At 39.3% G+C, this 18,151-nt stretch overlaps 1 protein-coding gene across 1 annotated transcript in view; it reads right to left on the minus strand.

Annotated features, from left to right (window-relative positions):
• Lama1 (laminin subunit alpha 1) overlaps nucleotides 1–18,151 on the minus strand; it is a 144,832-nt gene that overhangs the window by 69,932 nt on the left and 56,749 nt on the right. The window contains exons 11-17 of the mRNA XM_026408881.2: nucleotides 17,414–17,574; nucleotides 16,316–16,456; nucleotides 13,864–14,037; nucleotides 12,341–12,442; nucleotides 11,055–11,266; nucleotides 10,145–10,256; nucleotides 6,395–6,505 (exon numbers count right to left, since the gene is read on the minus strand). Of these exons, the coding sequence (XP_026264666.2) occupies nucleotides 6,395–6,505; nucleotides 10,145–10,256; nucleotides 11,055–11,266; nucleotides 12,341–12,442; nucleotides 13,864–14,037; nucleotides 16,316–16,456; nucleotides 17,414–17,574 (1,013 nt within the window). The remainder of the gene's footprint in view (nucleotides 1–6,394; nucleotides 6,506–10,144; nucleotides 10,257–11,054; nucleotides 11,267–12,340; nucleotides 12,443–13,863; nucleotides 14,038–16,315; nucleotides 16,457–17,413; nucleotides 17,575–18,151) is intronic.

Genomic DNA, 18,151 nt, shown 5'->3' on the forward strand with positions numbered 1-18,151 from the left:
GGATCACTGGACTACTAAATATAAGGGGGAATTCTGATAAGGAACAGTAGTTTTGCATGCCCTTCATTCCTCAAAAGACTAGGAATGAAATCACCATATGGCCATCTGTATCCCTCCTGGGTATTTATCCTAAAGAATTAAAGTCAGCGTGCTACAGTGATACATGCATACCCATGTTTATAGCAGCACAATTCACAAGAGCTGAACTACAGAACTAGCCTAGGTATTCGTCAATAGATGAATGAATTTTTAAAAATGTGGTGTATGTGTGTGTGTATACATGCATGTCTCTTTCTCTCCATATATATATATATATATATATATATATATATATACACATACACACACATACATACATATATACATGTATATATATGTAGTATATATATAATGGTTTTTTATTCAGTCACAAAGAAAAATGAAATTATATCATTTGCAGGAAAATGGATAGAACTTAAGAGCATTATGTTAAGCAAAATAAAGCCCAACTCAGAAAGTCAAGGGTTGTATGTTTTCTCCCATACATGGAAGCCAGAGACAGAAAGGGGAAAGAAAGGGATGGGGGAATCTCATGAAAACTGAAGGAATATCAGAAGAGTTGAGAAAGGGGACCAGGAGGAGGGAGGAGGGGAGGGAAAGGGGAAACACTGGGAAACAATATTGACCAAATTAAACTGTTATATTGTGCACATATCTGAATATGTAACAACAAATCCCACCATTAAGTAAAATATAATGCATCAATAAAAATATGGAAAAGTGACTCCCTCAGACTGCTTACTAATTGCAAAAGGAATGAATAGTAGAATTAGTACCACCCGTGAGGGGAAGACAGACACGGTGAGCTTCCCCAGGGGTTGCTCTGAGAAAGACACCATCAGTAGACAAGCATCCTACACTGAAATGCCTTACTCTAGTCATGAGAAAAGAACAAAAGAACCAAAAATGAAGGATGTTCTGTTTTTCAAATTGTGGACTGTATTCTTCATAGTGCCAGTGTCATAAAGACAAGTAAAATCTGTGGGAATATTCCAGATTAAAGGATCCTAAAGAAATATGGCAATAAAATGCAATATACAGTCCCAGTTGGAGGGATCTGTAGATTCTGATTCAGGAGCTCAAAATGGAGGGGAAAATTCTGCTGTACAGGGAAGTATTGGGTCCATGGGCAGAAATGAAAAATGAATGGCAGATTAGAAAAAGTAGAGTCATCAGTGTTCAATTTACTTACAATGATAAACGTAACATGATCATATAAGAGAACATTCTTATTTTCAGGACATGCACAATGAAATACTTGGCCACAGAAAACTTTCTCCCAAGATGTTTAGAAAAAATATCACAACTAGATAGATGGATAAATGGACTTATTAAGCAAATAAGGGGCATATTAATAATAGAGGAATTTGGGTAAATGGTAGGTGTTCTAAGTACTATTCTTATTCTCACAGCTTTAGGGTAAATTTAAAATTACTTCCAAATATAAGATTTTGACAACATCTTTGAGCTAAAATCTACTAGAAACACTAATCCATAACAAAAAAGAATTATTAGAAATATACCCAGAAATTGCAAAGTTGAGGGAATCTGCAGGCATTTCAAGAGCTAACTTGAGGACACTGTGTTGATTTTCATAAGCCAAGCACAAAAAGACAAATAAGACACAATCTCACTCATGTGTGGATGCTAAAAATGTCGATCTCATAAAAGAATACCAGAGTGGTCATGAGAGACCAGGAAGAGGAGGAAAGATAGAAAGCAGTTAGGTAATGAAATCAGGCCAGAGACATTATTTTTGGTGTTTTATAGCAGAGTAGCCTACTTGTAGTCTATGATATATTTCAAAATAACTTGAGGAGTCCAAAGGTTCCCAGTACATAAAAAATAGCAAATGTTTCATATGAAAATGCTCACTACCCCAATTTGATCACCAACATTATTACATGTATCAAATTATCATAAGTATGCCATAAATATGTAATAATATTATGATAAAAAATTTTAAAGTTATAACATTTTCAAAGATTTAAAGGGAAACAAACACAGAAAGAAAGAAAGGCAAGACAGAAAATAGGACCTAATGGAACTTTCTGAACTGAGAAAAGACCATAACGGATTTGGGGTCTGTAAAATGAAAGATTGAATGATTCGAAACTGCACAAGAACAGTCATCTGAAGACAGCATTAGAAACTCCAACCCTCCGTGGGAAATAACCTGAAAGGACCCAGCCTCAGTCATCATGGAGCAACATCATGTGCAATGGGATCATCAGTGGGAGAGCAGGACAGGGGGAGGAGAGAAGTCTCAATTTTTCAAAATCTGACAATACAAACCCACAAATTCTAGAAGCTCAACAACCTCCAAGAAGAAAAAGGGTTAGAAGCACACAGTCAAATGGTTCAAAACCAGGGAAGAAGAGAAAATCTTAAAGGTAGGCAGGAGAAAAAGCAAAGACAGAACAACACACTGCCTGACATACACAGGAATGAACAGCAACTTCTCATTTGAGACAAGACAGGCCAAAGCCAACAGAACAACTTCAGAATACTCAAGGACAAATCTGCAAAAACAAATTTCAAAATTGAAAGATGTTTAAAAGCCTTTTCCAGACAAACAAGAGAGATTATTGTCAGCAAGCACACCTGATTAGAAAAATGATAAAAACAGTTCCTCAGGCTGCAGAAAGATGATAAAAGGTTGGGGTACTACCAAAAATACTTGTGACCAGAGTGTTTTGGATTTTTTTTTTAATTTTTTCGGATTTGGGGTCTGCATAAACATAATGCATTTGCATAAGCATAGTGAGGTATCTCTGGGACGGGATCCAAGTCCAAACACAAAACGGATTTGTTTCATATACACATAGCTTAGAGGTAAGTTTATAAAATCTTTTTAATAACTTTGAGCATGAAAGTTTGTTTCATGGTGTGGAACGTTCCACTTGGGGACAGGAGGTGTACAGGACAAGAGAAAAAGAGATGGGCCAGGCAGTCACACAGCTCACAGGGATTTCAGCCCTCCTCTGCACATGTTTTCCCAGGTTCCTTTATCTTGACTTGGTTTCCCCAGGTCCCCATTCTGTACTGACAGCTGCTCGTGCTCGCTCGGTCACTTCTCAGCCTGCCTGCACTTGGCTCCAAGACCCCCATTTGCACGCCTCTTTTCTTGATGGCTCCTCCTTTTTAGGTACTTTGGTCATTTTCCATCCAGCAATTTAAATAAAGTACATATATTTATATAATTTTTGAGAGTATAAAAGCATGTCCAGATATCAAATTGAAACTGGTACTAAAAATGTCAGGTATTACATCATTTTATCCCTGTTTTATTTAGGATTATCCCAGAGCAGAGCTTCTAAACTCAAATGTGAACAACAAGTCACCTGATTACCTGTAGACTCTGATTCAGGAGCTCAGAGGTGGGGGTAGGGTATGAGATCCTGCATTTTAACAAGTTCCCAGGTGATGCCCATGTTGCAACATCACAGACCCACGTGACCTCAGTTTCAATCATTAAAAAAAATATTCAAAATGCAATGGGCTTTGATAAATGGCCATTTGGTTAAGCTAAAAGTATTATGAAAAATAAATGCAATCCTTTGAAAATGCTTGCTTATGTTCATTTCTAATATGTCTGTTGAATGTTTTATGCTTGTAACTCTCCTAATCAAAGGGCCAGATTGAGCCTTCTTTCTCTTTGGGGAAAGCAGTTCTTTTCGAAACAGAATAGGGGGAAAAAAAAAAGCAAAATCAGATTAAATCAATAAATTCTTAATTTCCCACCTATTTTTTTTCTTATTTCACCACTCCCCCCTCCTCAAAAAAAAATTAAATCAAATTTAATTGTTTAGAAAGGAAAAGTGGTAAATTCTCAGTTACCACTGAAGAGTGGGAAAGCCTGGCAGATATCATTTTATCTGAGGGGACACAGCTAACAGCCCCAAGAAGAAGGCCCCTGTACCTGTGGCTGACATGGTACATTACCTCCATGTCCTCTGGTCAAAACTGTAAAACCTCCACCCAGTCATAGCAAAGTGTTATAGATTAGATATGAGGTGTTCCCACAAAGCCTATGTGTGCAAAAAAGAGAGAAAGTTTAGAGGTGAAGTGACTGGGTTATGAAAACCTTAACCTGATCACTGCATTAATTCCCTGATAGGGATTAACTGGGTGGTAACTGTAGGCAGGTGGGGTGTGGTTCCAGGAGGTAGGTTGCTGGGGGCTTGACCTTGAAGTTGCTTATATTTTGTCTGTTCTGCCTACTGAGCTGCCTTCCTCCATACTCTTCTGCCTTGATGTTCTGCCTCACCTCTTGCCCAGAGCAAATGGGGCATAGTATCTATGGACAGAGACCTCTGAAACCATGAGCCCCCACATAAACATTTCTTCCTGTATTCGTTCTTCTCTTGTCTTTCGGTCACAGCAACAACAAAAAAAAGCTGACCAAAATGCAGAGCAAGAGGCAAGCCCTAGCTGAGGCCATTCCACAGAATGTCCACCCCACTCCACCCCACTTCAAGTTACCAGAGTCACAAAGACAGAGGAGGCTAAGGCGACAAGGACACAAAGTGCCATGTGGGGACCTAGATTTGCTCCTAGAAAGGAAAAAGAGAGGACTGGGTACACTGGTGAAGGAGGAAGGCAGTGTGTGGTTTAGCTGATCATATGGTGCCCATGTGAAGGTCTCAGCTTTGATAACTACTCTGGTTATACAAGATGTTAGCACTAGGGGATGTTGGGAAAAGGACATCCGGGAATTCTATTTTATGCTTGCAGCTCTTCTCTAAATCTAAAACTGTTCCCTCCAAAATGCTTAAAACTCTAAAAATCATCATTATGTTTATCATAAGAAGAACTTGAAGGGCAGTTACTATTAAACATACTAAACATATACTGTTCACTTAAAGTGAGTATATTTAGTACATATTTAATATATTTAGCATGTAGTTCTAGAAACATATTTACAAAAGCATGAGAAAGATACACTTTACTAGCTGTACCTAAAGTGACTATCTGTACCTCCACGACTTGATGACCATCGGGAAACACTGGCGGGAGGCTTGAGAAGCTGGCCTTGCAAACCCAAAGGCAAAGGTAGAGAAGTAAAAAACACAAACATTCCCCAAGTTGCTGGAATTGGTGCACCTGAGGAATCCATCCTAGAGGGACGGAGTCTGCCTGCAAGCCACACTTCAAGTAATTCCTACAGACGCCTTATTCCACATGGATAAAAGAACACAGAGCAAAATGGGGGCTTTCCTTACAGAAGACAGAAAAATGAGTCTCGAGAGAGAATAAGCAATCCAGGGCACCAGGGTTTCAGCTCTTCTCTAGGGCTCTGGTTATTAATTTTCCATAGCGCTGGGACTCCATCAATCTCTTCCCGAAAGAGCGTGAGTTTCCTGCCTTGTGAATAGGGCAGAGTCTATGGGCACGCACAATCACTCCATCTCTGAGGAGTGAGTCCATTAGAACCCAGAGGGTGGCCTGGCTTCAAGGCAGAAGGGACTAAAAGAATTCCTCACTAAAGCTAAGAAGCAAGTCTCACCCTGTATCTGCCCTAATAGTTCATTCTCAAGATTAACTACATATTTGGTAAGCCCTGTTTCAACTCATAGTGCTTATGAAAGAGATACTTGTTTGAAGAGTTTATTCAAAGTAATTGTAAAGCATTATATATTGCACAAATGGGTGTGATTATTAGAAGTTTTATTATTCCTCTTGTAGTATACTATGTGACATAATGTTAAAAATACTAGCACTTCTGTTTGAAATACGAATCCTTTGTATTTAAACAGTGGACAGTTTTTATATTGCTTTATAATTTTACTAAGTAATGACTTTTCATTGTTCTAATACTAAAAAAGGAAAGATATTTCATATTCCTTTTTCAATGCAGGTTAAGTATTCCTTGGGACCAAAAGTGGTTTGAATTTTGGAATATTTGCATATATACAATGTGGTGTCTTGAGGATGGGAACCAAATCCAAACACGAAATTAGTTCAAGTTTCTTATACACCTTAAACACACAGCCTGAAGGTAATGCTATGTGATAATTTTAGTGTGCCTGCATTTTGACTGATTCCTTAAAAAGGTCAGTTGTGGAAGTTCCCACTTGAGGCTTTATGTCATTGCTCAAAAAGTTTCAGATTTTTGGAGCATTTCCTAATGCTCAAATTTTTAGAACAAGGATGTTCAACCTGTTCACTGAAGTAACTTTTTTTTTAAGGTTAAAAAAAGGTAGGAAATGTTTTGAGACATGAATTTAAATCTGCAGATTTTCTTTGGCATCTGGGCAATTCTGTAAAGGAAGCATTTTTAAAAATCACTACACCACACAAAGTTCTGGATCAGGTAAGAGGGGACACCTGGAGGTTTCAGAAATAAACTCACAAAGCAAACTCCATGGACATCACACTCCGACGCGTGGCCGTGGCATTCACAGGGCTGACAGATTCCTCCAAAGAGTATTCCATCAACTCGATAATAGCCAGAGAGGCAGGACTGCAAAAGAAGGGTGGCACCTGTGTCCATGAATGCAGCTTTGCACATTATAGGAATCATCTGCTTTCCCACATAGTTGAAAAATCAGCGGCTCAGTTTTCCATGTGTACAGAAACATTTTTTTTCTACTTTTAAAACATCTTCATTGAGATATCATTGACATGCCACAAAAATCTACCCTTTTTAATTGTGCGTTTCAGGAATTTTCAGTAAACTTACCAAATTGGGCCACTTTTAGGCACTATACTCCAGTTCCTTGTTTCATTTTAAAGGTGAAAACATGCTCACAAAAACTTACTGGCTATGTCATGGGTCAACATACAACTCTGTGGCATCCCAGGCATGCATACAGTACACTTTTTTTTTTAAAGTTAATTTTTTTTTTGAGCCAGGATCTTTCTGAGTTGCTTAGAGCCTCATTAAGTTGCTAAAGCTGGCTTTGAACTTGCAATCTCCCTGCCTCAGCCTCTTGAGTTGCTGGGATTACAGGTGTGCACTGTTGTGCCTGGCCTTTGCAGTATTCTTTAACTACAAATGATGTAGCATTGTCTAGCCAGCATTTCCATCAAAAAGATTTTTTTCCTCTCAACTTTATTTTTTCCCCCTAGTCTTATAATTCATTCAAGGTTACCAACATACAATGCATATGTTCAAGGGCAGGTCTGGGTCACACAGCAGCAGTTAAATTGAGCAAATATTACAGGTGTTCTTTACATGAGCTAAACCTGGAGAGGCAACCTGAGTAAGTGAACACCCACACACAATAATTCATTTAACTCATCACAACCCTGAGAGACTGCATCTTGGCTCTACAGATGCAGAGCATGGGACACAGACACTTGCATAGTGCCCAGTGCGCAGGTGGAGTGACTCAAAGCCAAGTGAGGCCACTTCCTTGGCCATGTCCCCAGCCAACTGCCAAGGGCTGTAGCAGATACAAATGCCTTTAGAGGGCAGACTTGGGAATGATTAATTTAGAAATCAGCATCCTCCTATGGGGTGAATGGAAGGAGAGTTGGGATTAGTTTTTATTTTGTTAAGAAAAATTTGGAGTTTTTTTTTTTTTTTTTATTACAAAAGTAATCTGGTTGAGTGCCCCTGAGTTCAATCACTGGTACTAAAAAGAAAAAAAAGTCTGTAAAGACATGAGGCATTGTGAAAGTCCCCTAACACCACTCAACTGTGTGCCCCTCAGAGAGAGGGGGCTCATGAGCAGGTGGACATTGGGTGGGCACTGCCCCAGAGGTCTGCATGGGATCTTACAGTGCTGTAGAGAATTCTATCCCCTACCAACAGCTGCCTGATTCTTTTTACTTTTATTTTTTGGTAGCAGGGATTGAACTCAGGAACATTGACCACAGGGCCATATCCCCAGCTCTATTTTGTATTTTATTTGGAGATAGGGTCTCACTAAGTTGCTTCGTGCCTCGCTTTTGCTGAGGCTGGCTTTGAACTTGTGATCCTCCTGCCTCAGCCTCTGGAGCCTCTGGGATTACAGGCATGCACCACTGTACCCAGCCAGCTGAGCTATATCCCTAGCCCAAGCAGCTTCCAAGTTAACAGTTAGGTTAAAGAATAAGTTCTGCTTAACAAAAAGCCTACAAATGTGTAAGTTGGCCCTCCATATCCTTAGGGTCCACATCCACAAATTCAACCAACCAAGGAATGGAGACATGCATTTGTACTGAACCTGTTCAGACCTTTTTTTCTTGTCATTATCCCCTAAACAATGTAGTATAGCAACTATTTATATACCATTTACATTGTGTTGGGTAATATAAGAGATCTAGAGGTGACAAAGTATGCAGGGGGGTGTGCCTAAGTTATTTGCAAACTATACCATTTTATAGAATGGACTTGAGCATCTGCAGATTTTGAGATCTGGGGGGTTCCTAGCACTACTCTCAGACACAGAGTCACCACTATACAAATTAAGCTTCTCTCTGCTGCCCCCTCCTGCTTCAGCTGGTCTGGCTTCTACTTTCAGGGTTTCCCTGCTCCATAGCCTGACCTTGCTCTCCTACTTCACAGCCCATAGACTCAGGTGGCCTTAGTTAGGATCATGTATCCATTAAATATTATGCACACAATGCTTGGGAACTGGAAATAATTGCTGGGCTTAAAAACCCATGCTTCAAACCTAAAAAAAATAATCCTATTAATTTGGTTTCACAAACAAACAAAAAACCCCTGCAAAATATTTAAAATAGGACTATTTAATTAAATATCTACATCATGAGACATTAGGCTAACTTTATTAACTACAAAGTTTGTGACTGATAGAGATTAATTATAAATTAAATATTCTCACTTTGTAAATACGATCGCCAATAAATCAAGCCAAGCACAATTGTTCATAATTGTCAGTCATGAACATGTGGAAAGTAGGATCATACAGTGGTGGTGAACAGTGTAGATGAAGCTCAAATCCAAATATGATCATTCCTAGTTGTGTGGCCATGGTCAAGTTACTGAATGTTACTGTGCCTCAGTTTGGAAAAGAAAATATCTGAAGTCCCTATCACACATGGGTGCTGTCAGGATTCAGATAGATAAGACATGAAAAGAGCTTAGCACACTGCCAGTATGCAGGAAGTTCTCAGTATGAGAGAGTTGTTATAAATACTTGGATCCAAGTAATTTTAATACTTTTATTTCTGATTGCAAATGTATTTTCATATACAGTTATCTTTGGTATTCATGAGGATTTGCTCCAAAATCCCCACAGATGCCAAGATCTTTGCATATTAAAGTCCCTTTTATAAAATGGCATAATATTTGCATACAATCTATGCATATCCTCTTGTATAATTTACTCATTTATACTTATTTTTTAAAAATTCTTTTGGTACTAGGATTGAACCCAGGGGCACTTAACCACTGAGCCACATCCCCAATTTAGAGACAGGATCTTACTTAATTGCTTATGGCTTCGCTAAGGCTAATGCTGGCCTTGAACTTGCAATACTCCTGCCTCAGTCTCCCAAGCTCCTGGGCTTACAGGTATGTGTCGCTGCACCCAGCTCCTGTGTACTTTAAATCTCTAGATTATTTGTAATACCCTTTACAATGTGAATGGTATAAATAGTTGTATTATTTAGGGAATAATGACAAGAAAAACATTTGTACAGACTTTGGTACAGATGAAATATTTTCTTCCTTGGAGTATATTGCAATCCCTGATTGATTCAATTCACAGATATAGAACCTGCACACTTCATATATGAGGTGAAGCCCACTAAAGTAAAATATTCAGGGACCATCAAAGGTCTCAAAATGGGTCCGCCTTGTCTAAAGCCTTCCTGGTCTTGCACAGGTGATTATAAATATTCAAGTGATCAAGTTCAGTCCTCCTTAGAAATATAAAATCTGGCATAGGTAGGACAAACTTCCTACTGAGGCAAGAGAGCTGCATGAAGTCAGGCATTTCCAGGAATCCCAGAGCCCACCCCTAGCAGAGCAATGGATCTCTTTAAACCACACGACTTCCACCATTCCTATAATCAATCAACTCTGGACCAAACATTGGGTTTCCAAAGTTAAAACTCAAACTTGCATTATTAGATTAACTTCAGTGCACTATTTTCCCCTTAGAAAAAAACAAAAAAAGTAGAAAACAGGAAGAGAGGTGAGCGGTACCTCGCAGGACGTCCCTGTGTAGCCTGGCGGGCATTCACAGTGCTCCACATCAGTGGCTACTGCCAGGTCTATAGCATTAGGGCTTGCTGTGTCCAGAGAGACAGAATCCAACCTACAAACACAAAGAGGTCGTTATAGGATTCACATGCTTGCAAATGACATCTTACACCTCAATGAAGATGAGTCCCTAAAAGATTTAATTCAAACAGAATGGTCATGTGATTTTGTAAGTAACTAAAGATTCTTTCAATAATATACTCTCTGGAAGCTGTCATTATTCCCTGGATATGTCTCCAATATTGGTTGCAAAGATATGCAATTGCCCATAGAACACTGTGGGGAAGAAATGATGTTGTACTTGACAAAGATTCATCTACTCATCCATCTGATCATGAACACAGAGATTATACTCCAATGAGCTCTACTACACTTACATTTGCAGCATTGACTATTATGTTTGATGAGGCATTGCCAGAAACTGACTTCCACAAAGTAATAAAATGACTGTTAGCACAAATAACTGCAAAACTAAGATCATTAACATCAGGAGAGAGAGAACCAGAAGCAACAAGGTCTGGGACAATGATAACTCTATTAGTAATTTTTGGAAACACTTTGCAAATTACTGAATTTAAAGTCAAATTTGTTTTCTAGTAGATAACTTTTGTCATGAATAACTAGTCTTACATCTTCAATAAATTACATTTATAAAAATAATTTAATTATTATAATATAAATTATATATTATTATAAATATATATATTATTATTAAAAATATATTTTAATTATTATAGCTAGTTCTTTTAATAAAAGCGATGTAAACTATATTAAGTTTGAAATACACAGTATTAAATAAAGACAAGCTAGAGCTATCTCTTCTGTAAGTCTTTCCTCTCATTTCAATATATACCTGTAAAGAGCCATTTTTGCAGAATTGTAGTTGGCTCTGATCAGGAGATGAGTCATGTTGGCCAGGACGGTCATTAGCTGGTCACGATCGATCTGTTTTTTGTTATGGAAGTCTCGGAAATTCTCAGGCACAAGTCTAACCACATTGAAGTACTCTTCATAGGGTTGCAGTGATAGGCCCTCAGCCTGTGTGCTTAAAGTGATTCCATTTCCCTAGCATTTTAAAAAAGAAAAGGAAAGATATTTGTCATTCAATTTAAGAATCAAGAAATAAAATCAAATTTTGCACCCAACAATATGGATTTCATTTGGGCTTAGGTTCTTGTGGCAAACAACATGATGGTGTGTATAACTCTCAGTCCAGAATTATTGGAGAAAAAGTGTTGAACTGGATTTCTTTCAGAGGGATTCCAATGATAAACCTAAAGACCATGTGCTTTGTTGGTATCTTGGAAAAGAAACAAGGTCATGCATCTGCCCACAGTTTTCATCAAAGCAGCCTGCATCTGATACTCCTAATCTTTAAACAATAGAAGTTGAAAACAGTATGTACAGTAAACATACCTCCAACTTCTCATAAAATTGCCTTAAACAACAGTAATTTACCTTCCAGTTTCCAATTGTTCAGGATGGACATGGAGATAAAGGTCACTCAAGATCAAAGGACACTGGAAACAAGAACCCAAATATACCAGCGACCTTGGAGCAAAGCCAAACTAGGTCTTTTTGTGAGGAATGAGGATATACAGGGAGAGGGAGAGAGGACCTGGCAGTGTGTCTCCTGTCCCCACACTGCCAGGCACTGACTAATAGGTTCCTACGAAGAGGCAAAGTGGCAGGAGGGAAAAAAAAAGTCCTTAAAAGGCTGGCTAGTTTCAAGGTCAGAGCAAATGCTCATCTTTACTTGATTGATTGATTGGTTGGTTGCAGGGATAGGGATTGAACCTCAAAGAGGCACTCTTTTATTTGAGACAAAGTGTTAACTAATTTGCCAAGGCTGGCCTCAAACTTGGGATCCTCAGGCCTCAACTTTCCGAGTCACTAGTAGTAGGCATGTGCCATCAGGCCCAGTACATCTCCTTTTTAAACATGAAAGGATGGGTATGCAAAGAACCCCAGACAGGGCCTCCAGTTAGATTGTCACGGGCACAATCTGGGCAGTGTGTAGACAAGTCACCCCGCCACAGTCTCCCAACAGGAACCACTTGGCCTAGCCATTTTCAGTCAGCCAACCATCACCCCACTAATTCCTAAGCTGTATGCAAAAGCAAAACAAAACAGTCTCACCTTGATGATGATATCCGCATGAGACATGAGGTCACTGTCCACTGTCTCCACTGGAATATCGTATGACACTGTGTATTTCAGGAACCCACCAAAAGAGGTCAGCTGGAATGGTCAAATGAGTGTGAACATCAAAGAGAATCAACCACAGCCCCAAGGAGGAAGAAGGGGTAGCTAGGATCCATCTGGAAAGAACTAGACTGCAAGGCATTCCAGTGGCCACCATATGTAAGCAAGTTCACATTAAAGGCAGTGTAAACATACTCAATGAGTATTTTGATTGATATTACCAAGACTGGAGGATATTGCCGAATTCCAAAACAAAAATGTTCTACTAAGAGACTCTGAGGTCTATATAATCCCGTTAATCACACAATAGACATTTATTTTACTTAAATAATATAGAGAGTAGGAAGTTTGACTCCTGACAATTTGTTTTTCATTGTCCTGCTGCAGCAAATAACATGTTGGATCTTCTACTTGAAGGAAAGACTACAAGTATTTCTTCCTCATCAGATCTCCTTTAATGTAGAATTTTCTTCCTGATGGATGTGTCGCAACAAAAGAATGTTCGGAATCCAATTTTGCAATCATAAAATTGGACAAGTGATTTCAAAAGAAAAAATTTCAGTGAGTTTTGGTGATAAGATCCTATTAAAAATAGAAGACATATTCTACAGTTATAATTGGGTGGCAAAAATAATCATCTTCAAAAATACCCCTTTAAACTAAGTTAGGAAATTTAATCATCAAATTAACTAGAAACTCCCTAAGCTATGAGATTACGCTACTATAAAAGGATACCCTAAAATGAACCCAATCCCCAAGTGAGCAAGGAACTATAGGTGCTCAAATACACTCCTTCAAATGTATTTTCCAAACAATCAGGCTCTTGAGAGAAAGGGCATGATTAATTGGAGAGAGAGACTGGGAACAGGTCATTGAAGGGAGGCTCAATCTTAGAAACAAACTTCTAACACTGTAGATCTTTTACACTTACTTAAAATTAAAACAGAAAGTATTCTGTCTGTTCCTATCTATGCACTTTACATGAGCAACAGCTTGTCCTGGTACCTAAATAGAGGAAGCAGAGCCAAAGTCTCACTGCGGGAAACTTTCTTGGGTGTTTCCCATGCCCCAGGCCCTCCACGAAGCTAGGCCCTCCAGGAAGCCATGGGGCATTAATCTGGGTTCACTGCTCACTGAAGAAAGTCGGAATGTGATCAGCATTTTGAGAAGCCCAAGTGATGGGGACCCAGAGGTGGAAAGTAGAAGATTCGTCATCAATAAGAGGATGAGACTTCCCACAACACAGACTGCTTAGGAGCTGCCCCAAGAAAACCAGACACTCTTATTGGAACGGTGTGACTAAAAAGTCAAAAGGATCAAAAAATCTTGTGTATCCAATGTAAATTAAAGGCTGTGAGATGCCTTTTCAAAGTTCAACTCACCAACAAAATTACTTATAATGAAAACCAGAAGTCTTTTCTTAATGGCCTCTGAGATCTTCATCTAAGCACACATACCTTATTTCCAAGGTAGGCCTCAGGGGCCGACCAGTAGTACTTAGAAGTCAGTCTCTGCATGACCAGGGTGTTGTTGATGCTGATCTGATGGCGCCCACCCAATGCCTCTTGCTGAGAATGGATCTTATTTGGACTGACCAAGTCAGTGACCAGCCACCCGGACATATCATTCACCTAGGGGGAAAAAAAAAGAAAGAAAAAATAATTTTGGTATATGATATAGAATGAACTTTATACCTCATGCAATCTAGCGTAAATATTTTCACAATGAAGAGACAAACCCAGAAAGTTTAGTTAGGGATGAGGTTAACACAACTGCTACAAATGGACCACAGAACATGTGATATTTCCACTTGTCAAAGGACTAAGACTACCTGAGAACAAGTCATAACGCACCACTAATCCAGATAAATTATAAGTAAAGGAGTAAAGCCATAGAGGCCATGAACATATATTTTAGATTTAAAAAAAAAAACTATAAAGAATAGAGGTTGAGCATTCCTAATCCAGAATTCTGAAATTCTGCTACTAAATCCAAAACTTCATGAACAACTACATGATGCCACTGATCTCATGCAGTGGGTCACAGTCAAATTGCAGGTGCACTAAATATATTATAAAATTGCCTGAAGGTAATGTGCATAAGGTGTATATGAAACATAAAGGAATGTCATGTTTAGACTTGGATCCCATCTGCAAGATATCTTGTTATGTGTGTACAAATATTCCAAAATCTGAAAAAATATGAAATCCAAATTCCAAAACAATCCTGCTCCCCAACATTTCAGATAAGGGCTACTTGACCTGGAAATGCAAGGATTAATGTCTTTTACTAATTCTGACTCCCCCTTCTTTATTGTCCTCTGCTTTTTACCCAAATGCTAAACATATGTGTGTGTGTGTGTATATATATATATATATATATATATATATATATATACTATAGATTATATACTCTCAATTTATCACCTACATAAAGATGTTGGTCATTTTCCCACAGCCTGGTGGCCACAGTTATGAGTTGATAAGCCATATGCCCCGCATCTCCTCCTCAATCTCTAGTCATTACACCATCTCCCTCCCTAGTCACCATTTCACACTTGCCTCAAACTCATCCCCCTAGAATTTCCCCTTCTCAAAACAGACTGCCTGCCCCTGAGTTATGGTTTAGATCTGGAATATCCCCCTCAAAGGCTCATGTGTTGAAAGCATGATTCCTAATGCAGCAAGGTTCAGAGGTGGGGCTTTTAGGCAATGATTTGATCAGAAGGGCTGCAACCTTATCAGTGGATTAATCCACTTAGTGGATTAATAATCTAAATGGACTCCTGGATAGTAACTGTAGGCAGGTGGACATCACTGGAGGAAGCAGGTCACTGGGGGTGTACCCTTGGGGACTATATCTCATCCCTGGCTCCTTTCACCCCTTCTCTACTACCTGACTGCAATGAACAGAGCAGCCTTCTTCAGCCATGCCTTTCCACCATGTTTCTGCCTTAGAGCCAGCTGACCATGGCAGTATCCTCTGAAACCATGAGCCATTCTCCTCTAAGTTGTTCTTGTCAGGTGTTTTGGTCACAGCAACAAAAAGCTAACACACCTAATAAAGCCTGAGCCACCTGCTGTTGCTCCCACCCATCCACTGGAGTGCTTCCTGCCCTTAGCTTCTTTGAATTGTAAAATTCTCATGACCCTAGATGTGCCAGCGGGGGCAGGTAGTGGGTTCCGATTTGGATGTGAGGTGTCTCCCAAAAGCTCACATGTGAGACAAAGAGAGAGGGTTCAGAGGGGAAATGATTAGGTTGCAAGAGCCTTAAACTTATCAGTGAATTAATCCCTAATGGCATTAACTGAGTAGTAACTGGAGGCAGGTGGGGTGAGGCTGGAGGAGGTGGGGCATTGTGGGTGTGGTTTGGGGGTATATATTTGTATCTGGGGAGTGGAGATCTGTCTCTCTGCTTCCTGATCAACATGTGAGCTGCTTCCCTCTGCCACACTCTTCTGCCATGATGTTCTGCCTCACCTCAAGCCCCAAGGAATGGAGCTGGTCTTCTATGAACTAAGACCTCTGAAACCAAGAGCCCTCAAATAAACTTTTCCTCCTCTGTGATTTTCTGGTCAGATCTTTTAATCATAGCAGTGAAAAAGCCGCCTAAAACACACAGAGTGAGATCTGACCTCCTCACTTAATGTATTCCCCATGGAAGAAACGGAAACAGAGTGTATTCTATAATATCTATCTTATGTTGATAGGGAAATGTGTGTGGAAACAAACACAGGAAATTTAGGGACCCTTTCAGGAATCAACTGCCTTTTGACCCTTAATGGTGTTGTTCCAAATGCACAAGAGTGGTATTTCAGGGAAAATCAGCCCATAGCTTGCTGACAAAGTGGTAGGGAGCTCACATGACCACCCACTGATTAAATCCAGCTTATACCCCAGGCCTCCCACCTGACCAATGGGCCAAGAAAGGCTGTCGCAGACATCGGAGACACCAAAGCAGAAGCACTCAGAGCAGCCCTGGGGATTTCTTTCCTTCAAGTTATAGAAGCCTGGTTTGCAGCGGTCACAATTCTTCCCCTCGACATTTTCCTGCAAGTTACAATAAAAAATTTCCAGGTGAAGCCAATGAATCCAGACAGAAGAAAATGACATTGACAGGATATTAACAAGGAGGGAGGGTTGGTAGCCCACAGCAGCAGGTAAATAAATATTTTTTTTTAAAAAAAAGTCTCATGAAGTTGTTATTTCAAAAAAAAAATAGTTTGAATTAATTATTATTTAATTTCATAGCCAAGAACAAGGCTGGAGATTATATATAAATATGGAAGCTTAGTCATCATATGTAAATGAATTGTTTTGTTTTATCTCTTCCATTGTTGCTGCTTATATGAACATTTTAAAATCGGAGGAGGGTTGTCTAATTGTTGGTACTACACATAAATACTCGAGGTTATTTTTGATCATATATAACATATGCCTGAGACTGTGCTTTCGTGAGAATAAACACAAAAGGTACAACAGGAAATCCTTAGAATTCCAGGGAAACTGCTATTAATATCGTATGGTCAAATAAAACTCCTCACGGGTACCATATGAACGTATTTGTTATGATTATACAGTTCTTTTTTTTTTTTTAAAGAAAAATCCAAGATTAAAAACCTGCATTTCATTAGAGATTGTGGGAACTTAGTGTTTACCTGATTCTCCCCTAAATAGAAAGCTAGAAAAGAATGTCAAGGAAGAATTCAGTCAAGGCCAAATAAATGAGACGCGGTGTTGGGTTTCACCTAGAAAGTCACAGAAAATGCCTCTGGAATACATGGCCATTGCCCAGAAAAATAAAATAAAAAAATGAAATCCAAGTATTCATCTAAGTCCAAGGACACAACAGAACCAACTTGCTGTGACATATCATGCTTCTGGGCAGGGATGAGAGTTTCTGCTGAAATTGAACTGCTTTGTCTGAGAACTGTGAGCCAGTAGAAGATGCTCCTTTTCCAGAGAGGCACAGAAGAAACCCAGGGCCACTTTGACCTCCTTGCTTACCTTACAAAGACACGGGTCTGTGCACGGATCGTCGTTCACACTGCCAGCTAGATTGCAGTCACAGGGCACACAGTTCGGGTAACCCTTGTAGCCAAACTGGCAGCGATCACATTTTTCTCCTGCATAACCTTCCTTACACGGACACTGACCCGGCCACTTCCCTGGGGAGAAAGCAACACACGGAAATAAAAGAAGTTTAAAGCTAGGGTTGGCAAACTTTTTCTGTAAAGGGCCAGAGAATGTACATTTAAGGCTTTCTAGCCACGGAATCTGTTGAACTGCTCAACTCAGCCATTACTGCTGGACCACAGTTACAGACGATGTATGAGCCAATGGCTGCCATTCTATTCTAATAAAGATTATTCTTAAAAACAGGCAGCGTGCAGATTTAGACCTTGGGCCATAGTTTGCCAACTCCTGTTTTAAATAAAGAAAACAGAGGGGAAACTCACAGAGACTGGAGTCAATGTAAAATAGTACAACAACTTTGAAACACAGTTTAATACTTCTTCAAAATGTTATACCCAGAGTTACCAAATGATATGGCCATTTCACTCCTAAGTAAACACTCAAACATTCCCCCCAAAACCTTAAACATGAATGTTCATCGTAGCATTATTCATAATAGCCAAAAGTAAGAATAACTCAAATATTTATCAGGTGATACGTGGATATAATGTGATATATTCATCCTATGGAATATTATTCAGCAATAAAAAGGAATGAAATATTGATGTA

The sequence above is a fragment of the Urocitellus parryii genome, chromosome 13 (assembly GCF_045843805.1).
Source record: "Urocitellus parryii isolate mUroPar1 chromosome 13, mUroPar1.hap1, whole genome shotgun sequence".
NCBI classification, from domain to species: Eukaryota; Metazoa; Chordata; class Mammalia; order Rodentia; family Sciuridae; genus Urocitellus; species Urocitellus parryii.